The sequence below is a fragment of the Electrona antarctica genome, assembly GCF_951216825.1.
Source record: "Electrona antarctica genome assembly, chromosome: 9".
Classification (NCBI taxonomy): Eukaryota; Metazoa; Chordata; class Actinopteri; order Myctophiformes; family Myctophidae; genus Electrona; species Electrona antarctica.
The window spans coordinates 41,898,061-41,911,109 of NC_136790.1; the positions used below are offsets into that span (position 1 = coordinate 41,898,061).

General features: G+C 42.2%; 1 protein-coding gene across 2 annotated transcripts in view; it reads left to right on the forward strand.

The window, feature by feature from the left end:
- poc1a (POC1 centriolar protein A) overlaps window positions 1-12,739 on the forward strand; it is a 65,552-nt gene extending 52,813 nt beyond the window's left edge. Inside the window, exons 11-12 of one of the 2 annotated variants that reach the window (XM_079510395.1) lie at window positions 8,764-8,895; window positions 12,087-12,739. In XM_079510395.1, coding sequence (XP_079366521.1) covers window positions 8,764-8,868 — 105 coding nt within the window. In that variant the 3' untranslated portion in view covers window positions 8,869-8,895; window positions 12,087-12,739. Of the gene's footprint in view, window positions 1-8,763 lie in introns of both variants that reach the window. The other variant, XM_079510394.1, reaches the window with a different exon arrangement.
- Window positions 12,740-13,049: the final 310 nt, after the last annotated feature.

Here is a 13,049-nt window from a genome sequence, read left to right on the forward strand (position 1 = left end):
TTGTTCGACTAAATCAACTGTAGATTAAGTCGACTAAAATCTTATATTTAGTCAACTAAAACTATAACACTAAAACATTCCAGGTGACTAAAATGTGACTAAAACTAAATGAAAACTATTCAAGAGACTATGACTAAAACTAAAATCAAAATGTGCTGCCAAAAACAACACTGGGGTATAGCATAGCACAATACATTATCATCGCACTGTGTGGTGCAACCGCACTCTGAAAGTGGGCAAAACTGACAAATGAGCATTTAAGCATTCAGTGGACAGCCTCGCCTAGACCAGAAACGATGTGTGCCAGAAAGCTAATTTATCATTTCCATCATCACAACCAACAATACACTATGAACAATACACTATGAACACGCTATGAACTATACAAGTCAAAATAGCTGTCTGGGTTTTGTCATATTGGGCACAAATTCTGCAAATTAGAGATTAACTTTTTTTTTTATCCCACGATTTTGTAACCCATTTTTCACCCCTGTGTCAATTATCTAATGTGATCCTGGGCTCTGCACACCCTCTGCCAACCTAGTCCCCATATATGGGGGACATGGGGAGAGCAACGGACTTGAACTCATTTCAAGACCCACTTCTACACACTTGCTTTTAATTTTTTGTTATTCATGTCCTCACTGTATTGCATTATTTCTTTTCTTTCTTTCTCCATTGCTCTGTAAAGCACTTTGAGCTGCATTTCATGTCGTGAAAGGTGCTATACAAATAAAGTTGTATTATTATTATTATTATTATTTCTTGTCCTATCCATTTATCAGCTCTCTCACTCTCTGCCAAGTGCCACAGCATTTCTCTTTTGGCGGAAGAAGGAGAAGAAGAAAAAAACAGACAAATACAATAAGGGACCACAGGCCCTTCGGGCTTGGTCCCTTACAAATATCAGTCTCAAAGTCATAGCAGTCACGACGTGACTGTCTCTCATGCATAACTTGTGACTCTGACAGAACTTAATGCGTTTAATTCGTCGTTTTAAAATAATTAAAAAGAAACAACGGATTTGTCCCGGACCTGGTGACGAGGCCTTCGCGTTATGATGACGAAACCGGAAATCAAGTCATCCGCTGGGCTGCTAGGGCTTCTGGGAAATTGAGCCCAATGCAAGTGGACGGGCCGTTTGTTTAGACTACAACATGCTGTGCACTGTGGTTTCGTTTCGCATTGTCATGGCCGCTGGTGCTTCTGATCATAACAAACCAACGGACCATTTTTCGCCGGATTTTCGTGGTTGAAAGCTGCAAATATTTCAGCGTATGCTCTAAACGCGTGTTTCGCAGTAGCACTGTTAATTTACCCAGATTGAAATACTTGTGCACATGCTTTAGTAGGCTATAGTGTACAAAAAGTAACTTCTAGTGCGTTAGTTCCAAAAAGACATATGGCAGGCTGAACGCATTTCTGTCACGTCACATGCCTTTGATATTCTTCCCAGAACCCATTCAATATTTCACATTTCTCGATAAACTGTGACTTAAAAAGCTGCTCATGTTCCTGTTCTTTTAAATCATACTTCACCACCAACCAGCCTGGTTTGGCCCCGGCCAAAAACAACACTATTTATTTATTTCTGCCGTGGAAATCCTGCAGATTCTCCTTCTTGTCCTAAATATACTGACAATTTTGTCAACAAATAAAAACTAGACTAAAATGTTAGGAAGGGACTAGTGGACAAGAGATCCAGAAGTCATTTTACACTTGGTTGCATGCTGAACATAGCCGATCTACAAGCTCGCAACGCGTCGTCGTGAGCTTGTAGATCGGCTATTTTCAGCAAGTTAAAAAACAGCCATTACGACGGCATCAAGGCCCACGCACGCACGCAGATTAATAATCTCTCCACCCCCCCCCCCCCCCTAATTATGAACATCTCCCTCTCTCTCACCGTTGGTTATGAACCATCCCTCATGTCTCCCTCAATTATGAGCGATCCCCCCCATCATGCGCTCTCTTCTCTGTGTCAATTATAAGTCATTCTAGCTGCCATGATGACAGTGCTTGTACCACCACCACCACCACCCATAAGACATTAGTTTACACGACAGCCACTCTGTGATGTGACTCATTGAAAACATGCATTACAGAACGTTACATGCTTCAGCACTGCCCCTTGTGAGATGAAGTTACATGCTTCAGCACTGTGAGATGGAGTTACATGCTTCAGTGCTGCCCCTTGTGAGATGAAGTTACATGCTTCAGCACTGTGAGATGGAGTTACATGCTTCAGTGCTGCCCCTTGTGAGATGAAGTTATGCTTCAGCACTGTGAGATGAAGTTATGCTTCAGCACTGTGAGATGAAGTTATGCTTCAGCACTGTGAGATGGAGTTATGCTTCAGCACTGTGAGATTAAGTTATGCTTCAGCACTGTGCGATGGAGTTACATGCTTCAGCACTGAGGTGGAGTTACATGCTTCAGCACTGAGGTGGAGTTACATGCTTCAGCACTGTGGGATGGAGTTACATGCTTCAGCACTGTGATGTGGAGTTGCATGCTTCAGCACTGTGAGATGGAGTTACATGCTTCAACACTGTGAGGTGGAGTTACATGCTTCAGCACTGTGAGGTGGAGTTACATGCTTCAGCACTGAGATGGAGTTACATGCTTCAGCACTGTGAGGTGGAGTTACATGCTTCAGCACTGAGATGGAGTTACATGCTTCAACACTGTGAGATGGAGTTACATGCTTCAGCACTGTGAGGTGGAGTTACATGCTTCAGCACTGTGAGATGGAGTTACATGCTTCAGCACTGTGAGATGGAGTTACATGCTTCAGCACTGTGAGATGAAGTTACATGCTTCAGCACTGGGAGATGAAGTTACATGCTTCAGCACTGTGAGGTGGAGTTACATGCTTCAGCACTGTGAGGTGGAGTTACATGCTTCAGCACTGTGAGATGGAGTTACATGCTTCAGCACTGTGAGATGAAGTTATGCTTCAGCACTGTGAGATGAAGTTTTGCTTCAGCACTGTGAGGTGGAGTTACATGCTTCAGCACTGTGAGATGAAATTACATGCTTCAGCGCTGTGAGATGGAGTTTCGCCAGAACAGAATGGCACACGGTACACGACCATGCAGGGCCTGCTCTGTAATTCTCCCAAAACCACTTGGCCCAGAGAGGACGGGGCACGCTTTGCACAAAAATACTCTGTGCGTGTGTCGGTTCGTGTGCGTGCATGTGTGTGTTAACTTGGTAGCGTACCGGAATAGATCTGAAACGAGACCAGCTGGTCTGTAAAAGCCCATTACAGCAACTATAACTACAGGCAGCTGTAAGAAACATTAGGAGAAAGTGAAAGGAAAGAAGTTCAGCTTAACGAAAGGCTTCACTCGTTTGTTTTTATTTCCACAGGGATTAAACCCATTTGTATGATTAGAGGGAAGGCTCAGCATGGCTATTTTCTTTAACTTTTTTTCTTCCCCAATTTCTTCCCCAACTTTTTTTTAAGTCACATGCTCCGCTAAAAAGAAAAATGTCAGCTTTGCAGTCATTTGGAAATAACCTCCTGTTGGTTCGCGAGACAGCAGGTTTGACCATTTAGATTTTGCAGTGCTCAGTGCTCACGTGTGGAAAACGTGCGTGACAGACACCAAATTGAGGTATATGTACAGTCAGAACTGTGTGTATCCATCACCGAGGTGCCGCCCGATCACATATAGGATCGCCAACATTTCCTTATTTATTTACGTCCTTCCGTCTTTCTCATTTATCCTTTTGTAACTTTAGCTCCACTAGTGAGAGCATGTGACTGATTCATACTTCATACCAAAGATCTCCGACCTACAAGCTCACAACATGTTTCTGTGTGGGGTTTGCATGTTCTCCCAATGTCCCCTAGGGTAGGTACCCTCACATGTTCTCCCCGTGTCCCCTAGGGTAGGTACCCTCACATGTTCTCCCCGTGTCCCCTAGGGTAGGTACCCTCACATGTTCTCCCCATGTCCCCTAGGGTAGGTACCCTCACATGTTCTCCCCGTGTCCCCTAGGGTAGGTACCCTCACATGTTCTCCCCGTGTCCCCTAGGGTAGGTACCCTCACATGTTCTCCCCATGTCCCATAGGGTAGGTACCCTCACATGTTCTCCCCGTGTCCCCTAGGGTAGGTACCCTCACATGTTCTCCTCGTGTCCCCTAGGGTAGGTACCCTCACATGTTCTCCCCGTGACCCCTAGGGTAGGTACCCTCACATGTTCTCCCCGTGTCCCCTAGGGTAGGTACCTTCACATGTTCACATCACCCCCCCACCCCACACCCCACCCTGCATGAGAAGCACTTGGAATTGCAGGAGTTGAGGGATTACATTATAGTTTGATACATACTGTGAAAACAGTAGTGCACCAGTGTTGATTTCGTTGACTAAAACTAAGACGAAAAATGTTCTTCGACTACCTTTTTTCACTGACGAAAACTAAATGGAAATTAAATGAAAACTAAGCTATGATGACAAAAACTAAGACTAAATATACTGATAATTTCGTCAACAAGTAAAAACTAGACTAAAATGTTAGGAAGGGACTAGTGGACGAGATCCAGTATAAGTCATTTTACACTTGGTTGCATGCTGAAAATAGCAGATCGGCCATTTTCAGCAAGTCAAACAGTCATTACGACGGCATCAAGGCCCACCAAAATACATTTTAATCGACTAAAATGTTATGATATTTAGTCGACTAAAACTAGACTAACACACTAAAACATTACAGGTGACTAAAATGTGACTGAAACTAAATGAAAACAAAAAAAAGAGAATATGATGACTACAACTAAAACAACACTGCAGTGCACACCACACTCACTTAAAGGGACACTTCACCCTTTTTGCAAAAAAATATATGTTAATGACATTTAGAAGATTTATAACACTTTCCTGGGGGTCTTTATGTGTGTAATATGTGGTTTAAGATATTTTAGATTTTCGCAATGAGCCCAGTGTCTCTTATGTCATGGAAACTGGGCTCACTTACTTCCTGGACTACAATTCCCATAATGCGTTGGTGCACTGCTCCTCCTTGTGGATAGGGGGAGTGCTGTCTTACTGAGACAACATATAGTCCAGGAAGTAAGTGAGCCCAGTGTCCATGACATCAGAGACACTGGGCTCACTGCTAAAATCTAAAATATCTAAAACCACATATTACACACATAAAGGGCGGCGGTGGCTCAGGGGTAGAGTGCCTGGATGGTAACCGTAAGGTTGCCATTTCGAACCCAAAAATGATGAAGTGTCCCTTTAACTGTTCCATGGTCCCAATGTGCCGTGGGTGGTCTTACTTCCACGCTGTCCATCATTACATACATAGTACTGGTCTTACTTCCACGCTGTCCATCATTACATACATAGTACTGGTCTTACTTCCACGCTGTCCATCATTACATACATAGTACTGGTCTTACTTCCAGGTTGTCATCATTACATACATAGTACTGGTCTTACTTCCAGGTTGTCATCATTACATACATAGTACTGGTCTTACTTCCAGGTTGTCATCATTACATACATAGTACTGGTCTTACTTCCACGCTGTCATCATTACATACATAGTACTGGTCTTACTTCCACGCTGTCATCATTACATACATAGTACTGGTCTTACTTCATCATTACATACATAGTACTGGTCTTACTTCATCATTACATACATAGTACTGGTCTTACTTCCAGGCTGTCATCATTACATACATAGTACTGGTCTTACTTCCAGGTTGTCATCATTACATACATAGTACTGGTCTTACTTCCACGCTGTCATCATTACATACATAGTACTGGTCTTACTTCATCATTACATACATAGTACTGGTCTTACTTCATCATTACATACATAGTACTGGTCTTACTTCCAGGCTGTCATCATTACATACATAGTACTGGTCTTACTTCCAGACTGTCCATCATTACATACATAGTACTGGTCTTACTTCCAGACTGTCATCATTACATACATAGTACTGGTCTTACTTCCAGGCTGTCATCATTATATACATAGTACTGGTCTTACTTCCAGACTGTCATCATTCCATACATAGTACTGGTCTTACTTCCAGGCTGTCATCATTACATACATAGTACTGGTCTTACGTCATCATTACATACATAGTACTGGTCTTACTTCATCATTACATACATAGTACTGGTCTTACTTCCAAGCTGTCATCATTACATACATAGTACTGGTCTTACTTCCCGGTTGTCATCATTACATACATAGTACTGGTCTTACTTCATCATTACATACATAGTACTGGTCTTACTTCCAGGCTGTCATCATTACATACATAGTACTGGTCTTACTTCATCATTACATACATAGTACTGGTCTTACTTCCAGGTTGTCATCATTATATACATAGTACTGGTCTTACTTCCAGGTTGTCATCATTACACACATAGTACTGGTCTTACTTCCATGTTGTCATCATTACTGGTCTTACTTCCAGGCTGTCATCAGTACATACATAGTACTGGTCTTACTTCCAAGCTGTCATCATTACATACATAGTACTGGTCTTACTTCCAAGCTGTCATCATTACATACATAGTACTGGTCACAGCACATTCAGTCCAGTAACGCCTCGGGGGGCGATGGAGAGTATAGGATGTGCTCTAGAGAAGAAAAGAATATACAGCAATGTCTATTTTTAGGAGAATAATAACGCTTTGGTTTCTACTCTAGATGAAAGCTATATAGGCCCATATGAAGTTCTCCTCTGCTCAGAGAACAAGTGCACATGTGCGTGCGTGCGTGCGTGCGTGCGTGCGCACACAGACACAGCATCAGCGAGGAGGACTGGATGGATACTGGATAGCCATATCAAGTTGGCAAGATAAACAGGGTAGTATTGATCTTGAAAACGGAGATAAGGCTGGGGCGAGGAGGGGCGGGAAAAAAAGGAAATGGAAACCCTCCCTCTCTCTCTCTCTCTCTCTCTCCCCTGCAGCATGAAACAGAAGTAGATGGTTATCACAGTTTGATGACCCAGAAAAATACACCACCCACCAACACACTACCTCGCTAACCTGTGTGTGTGCGTGTGTACGTGCGCAGTGGTGTGCTGTGGATTTTTAATGAAGTCACGTGTACACCCCCACCCCCCCCTGCGCATGTGTTTTTTTTATTTAGTTTTTTTATTTTAAATTGAGTTGCATTAATAATTAATTGTTTTTATTTTTGTTTCAATTCATTGATTATTTTTAGTTTAGTAACAATACAGTATAAAGTGTTGGTGACCCCTGACCTCTGTAGGACATGTTGCTGACCCCTGGCCTAAACTGTACACTCATGGCTGCCAATAAAACATGTTCTGATTGCCTGTCAGTGCAAAGGAACACAGACATCTACAGGAGGATGGAGGAGGGGGGGGGGGGAATCAACCCAGCAATTACCTTTTCTGTACCGAAACCATTAAAAAAAGGTAGAAAAAAAAGACTATAATATAATTATGCTGTTTAAGGGCATCATCACACAATCTAAAATGAATTTTAAAGGCCGTGGAACACAGAAAGAGCCTTCCCGGAAAAATGAATGGTGGCTCTTTGTGCGTGTACTCATTCTCACAACGAACTGCTTGACCTCCCACAGAACGGCACAAAGACCTATAAGACTCACTCTAATAATAGAATGTTGACTGGCACTTCTGAACATTAAGCAGTGGTGGAAAAAGTACTCCATTGTTTTACTTAAGTAAAAGTACCAATACTGCAATTTAGAACTACTTCGTTACAAGTAAAAGTACAGAATTGAAAATGCACTTGAATAAAAGTATCGGCATCAAAATGTACTTAAAGTACTAAAAGTAATAGTAGTCATATTGCAGAATTTCATGAATTCAAAATGTATAGAAAATCTATTGAAAATAGCCGATCTACAAGCTCACAATGCGCCGCGTTGCGACGCATTGTGCGCTTGTAGATCGGCTATTTTCAAATGGCCGAAATTTATAGGGTTGAAGTGGTTAATGTATGTTTTCTAATCAAAATGAATTGTAGTCGAGTAAAAGTGCAAATTTTGGCTCCGAGATGTAGTGGAGTAGAAGTACAAGTACTGGAAATTGCAAATAAAATGTACAAATATCTCAAAATTGTACTTAAGTACAATACTTAAGTAAAAGTACTTACTTACTTTCCACCACTGACATTAAATCACGTATAGTGTCATGTCACGCAGTGTGAACTTCTACAAGAGACTCAGTTTAAATCACCTTGGTATAGTACAGGGTTCCCCAATAGGCGCTCCGCGGGCCATTTGCGGCCCGCGGAGCGCCTCCTTGTGTCCCCTGGAAGATTAAAAAAAAAAAAGGGGGGTCCCAGATATAAATGGAATTAAATGGGGGTCAGTAGCCTATGCATGTCAAACTGGGCATCCTTTTCAAATGGGGTCTTGCCCTGAAAATGAAATTTCAGGCCAAGACCTTGATCTCGTGCGTGCGGACTCGGCCCCCAGCCTGGTACCCTAGTCAAAATATGGCCCTTGAGGAAAATTAATTGGGGAACCCTAGTATAGTAGCAGCCTCTGTGGCGGGACTGCGACGCCGCTCTATGCTGCTGAGTTTTATTCCGTATACAGTATATGTATTATATAGACAGACAGACAGCTCTAAAATGTTTGTTCTAGTGCCTACCCCGTTGCCTTCCTTCTTTCCTTCCCTCTCTCTCCTCTCTTAATCCCCTCTGCTCTTCTGTGTTTTACTCCTTAATTAACCCCTACATCATCTCTCTCTCTCCATCTCTCCATCCTTCCAGACCGTGTCTATCCTGGAGCAGAGGCTGACTCTGACGGAGGACAAGCTGAAGGAATGCATGGAGCAGCAGATGAAGATGGGCCTCCATCTACAGAGCAGGGATTAATGACCACACACAGCCACTTAATACAAGGTGTTGTGTAACTTGTGTTATGGCTGTAGAGACACTGCACTGAACTATAGAGCGCCAAAGTCCTGGTGTCACTAGCTCATCCCCTGGTTTCCCCTGGTTCACGGAAGTAATTTCTCTATGGAGAATAACATGGGCTAATCTTAAAATCGTCTACTATAAGCATTGTGGTCCAAAAATGAACAAGCTGTATCTGTGTTATTGTCGGGGAGGTGTCTCTGTATCGTTTGCAACAGTCAGTCACTCATATATGATACAGTCTGTTTCTAGCGAAAATGTAACTAATTCAGTAGCAGTAACATTAGCGTTTTCTCTGTCAGTTGATTCTTCATATCCATGAGTGAAGCGGCCTGGATGATTTGTTTATTTTTCAAACACAGTCCTTATATTGTTCCTGTTCGCAGATGACTCAGCACTGCTGGTCTCGGACAGGGACAAACTGCAGGTTGAAAATGCCCTCAGCTCTGAACTCGGTAGAATCTGCACCTGGCTCGCTGATAACAAACTATCTTTACACCTGGGAAAAACTGAATCCATTCTCTTTGGCTCTATTAGTAATCTCAGCAAGGCAAATGGCTTCTTGGTTAGAGTGGGTGACAATGTTATCACACGTAAAGATGAAATTACCTACCTAGGTTCCATCCTGGAGGCTAATCTTTCCGGTGATAAAATGGCCACCAACGTAATCAAAAAAGTCAACCATAGAACAAGATTCCTCTACAGGATCTCCTCACTGGTCAACAAAAACACCTTGAAGACCTTAACAGGAGCCCTTGTACAGGGCTCCTGTATACATTTGCGCCCTCTACCGATATTGACGTCAGACTTCAGTGCTCTATTGGAACCACAATTGCCGTTTTGATACGAAAACCTCAATCTGGGAAAAAGAATTCGGAGAAAGAAAATGGGTTTTAAAATGTTGGTTAACATCGAAGTGGGCAGAGGGGAACCTTTTTACTGACGGACCATAGCCTTGTAGGAGTTTAGTTGAGATTATTATTTATTTTGTTTTTAATATTGTGAAAATATAGGGCCATTCCGATACTTTTCCGATACCGATACAGTATCAAGTCAAAACCACATTTTTCACATATAGGAAGATCTTAGTACAACAGTGTCGACATTAGTGGTGATAGTTTTGTGTACTAGTGGAGCATGTTACAGTTGACACACACACACTGTGTTCTTGTCTTTTTGCCTGTGTCAAGTGTTAACCGGCTGCCTGCCGAACACATGGAACACGAGAACCTACTCTTTCTAACTGCTCCGCCAAACGCGAATTTCTCGTGTTCGAATTGTTTAATCGCTTTTTGATCGGTTTCGATGGCTAGCTGATGTTGCTAGAGAGAACAACAACCGTTGAAGACACCACACACAGCAGTTTGTCACAGGAACATGCTATTACGGATATTTGGCTCTTCAAAGTAAGTGTTACGCGCGATAAAACCCTGGCAGTACACGATCGAGGGATTAATTAATGGTTTTAATTTGCGCCACTAACTGTGTCCTTTACATGAAAAAAATATCTCTCAAAAGTCCCACACGTCATATCAAACTCAAAAATAGCCACTATACAAGCGGGACGCGTTGTTGTAGTTGGGCTATTTTCGGTGCGCGACACACATGCTCAGCCAAGTATAAAGGGCTGTTCACAACAAGCACTATAACTACAATGCTAATGATATTGTTCTCCATTGTCTTTGATGTAGTGGTGTGGTGTGGACTTTGCCATCCCCTTGACTTGAAAATAATATCTTCATAGTTAGTTATCAGTGGTGTAAAATATCTTGTACCTTGTACTTAATCTATGAAGACCTGAGGGTCAAAATTCCAAAAATGTCTTCTAATTCATGACAGTTTTCTGAAAAACCTATGTTTCTGTATCAGTGGTGCTCAACCTATTTCATGTGAAGAAACCCCAAACTTATATGTAATTTGGCCACGACCCCAATCTGAAAATATGTTGTTCCAGGGACCCCCCAAGAAACGATTTAACGAGTTAAAAACATTCACTAGTCTGAAAGAATTATATTCAAAGATTCAAAACATTTTCACGGTTTTTCAATAGCTGAAGTATAACATATTGCTTAAAACACCAAAAGGGGTTCCCGCCCAGAATGGATTAAGTACAATTTTTAGGTATTTGTATACTTTACTTGAGTAATTCCAACTTCCAATACTTCGACTCCACTACATCTCGGATCCAAATATTGTACTTGTACTTAGTACTAGTTATGCTTTGTAGATTTTGATCATTATTACAAAAAATACATAATAACCCATCTCAGCCCTACAAAACATACATAATAACCCATCTCAGCCCTACAAAACATACATCATAACCCATCTCAGCCCTATATATACATTTAGATCATTTGAATACATTTGAAAAGTTGAAATTGGACTTTCTGCATGAGTATTTTTATTTTTTAATTAATATTTCTAGATTGCAGTATTGATGCTTTTTACTGAAGTAAAACATAAATGTGGTATAACTTTCCCCACCACAGATTTTTAGTGCTTGGTGTGAGCCACTCTTAAAGGAGAATTCCATGCTAGAAGGCTTTCTTTATACCTTTATTTGTAGTTGTTACGTCCCCACCAAAGAGGTCCAGGTGTTATTTTGTGCAAAAGTGCATTATTGGTTATTTCCCCTAATATAAGCCCTCAATGGGGGTTGGGTTTTTGTGCTAATTCGCTTATTTCCATCGAAATAAGTAGTAAAGTGTGCCGCTTGGGATACTATTTACATTATGAAGAGAGGATATATACAAAAAAATGATTTTTGAGTGATGGAAATAAGGGAATTGGCACAACACCCCAATGCCCCATTCAATTCACTGCAATTCAATTCAATTCATTGAGGGCTTATGGTAGGGGAAATAGCCAATAATGTGCTTTTGCACAAAATGACACCTGGACCTCTTTGGTGGGGACGTAACAACTACAAATAAAGCTAAGAAAGCCTTCTAGCATGGGATTCTTCTTTAACCCAGGCATTATTCTGGGGACTATGTAGTGCCACACGGTTCGCATTCAGGCCGTGAAAGGAATTGTAACTCGTATCACGCTGTCATCAACAACAGGTTGAGGTCATCGCCGGCCGGTCAGTAGTTTTAAGAGACAAGCTTTTTATCCATTTGGCTATTAAAACTAAATCCAACATTTACTTCCCCCGAATTCATTGTCTCCAGGACACGTTATCAGTCGCCGGCCTGCTGTCGTCAGTGAAAAGGAGCCATGCTGTCAAAAGCAACCGATCCGAGCCTTAGTCACACATCCAGTCGGGTGCATGAGAGAGGCAGGGGCTGAAATCCCCTAAGAGGGCACTTTTGGACAAAAATAGCAGATCTACAAGCTCTCAACGCGTCGCGCGATTGAGTTGAGTTCCAACGCAAAATACTGTGTTCAAGTTCAGGAGGAAAAAAGCAATTCTCCTGAATGCTGCCTTCCGGTATATGGCATGGAAAGGAGAGGAGGGGCATTTGCATTTATTTCACCATAGTAAACATGCATTCGTGGTCTGGAGAGGGCAGTTGTTTTACAGACGGGTAAAAGGGCAGGGGCTGAAGCCCCCTTTGATGTCTATGTGTGCACGTCTCTCTGCATGTGGTGACGGGACGCGAGGCCCTCCTGTCCACATACTGGCATCAGTGATAACACTCTTGTAAAGTTTTAATCACGGTTGCTCTGCTTGTAAAGGCGTGACTTTGTGTACAGTATCTATGCTTGAATTTGCAGAATGTTATGTTATGTTAAGGACACTTGTTTGTATGACGTATAGTCTATTGAAAGCTTTTTTTATCTTAAGGAGTTATGTTGTTGTGCTTTTATAATAAAATCCTTCTCACCCTCATGACCTCTCCGTTTTTTTTTTCTTTTTCTGTGTGTGTGTGTGTGTGTGTGTGTGTGTGTGTGTGTGTGTGTGTGTGTGTGTGTGTGTGTGTGTGTGTGTGTGTGTGTGTGTGTGTGTGTGTGTGTGTGTGTGTGTGTGTGTGTGTGTGTGCGCGCGCGCACGCTGTCTGTGAACTATTTGTGCGTGTCAGCGGGAGTGCGCGTGTCTGTGGTATTTGTGTGAGCGAGATTTGTTTTCATAGTCGTTGCCAATTTGGTGATCTCACCGCGTTCCGTCTAAGAGGCTGCCCCCCCCCCCCTCT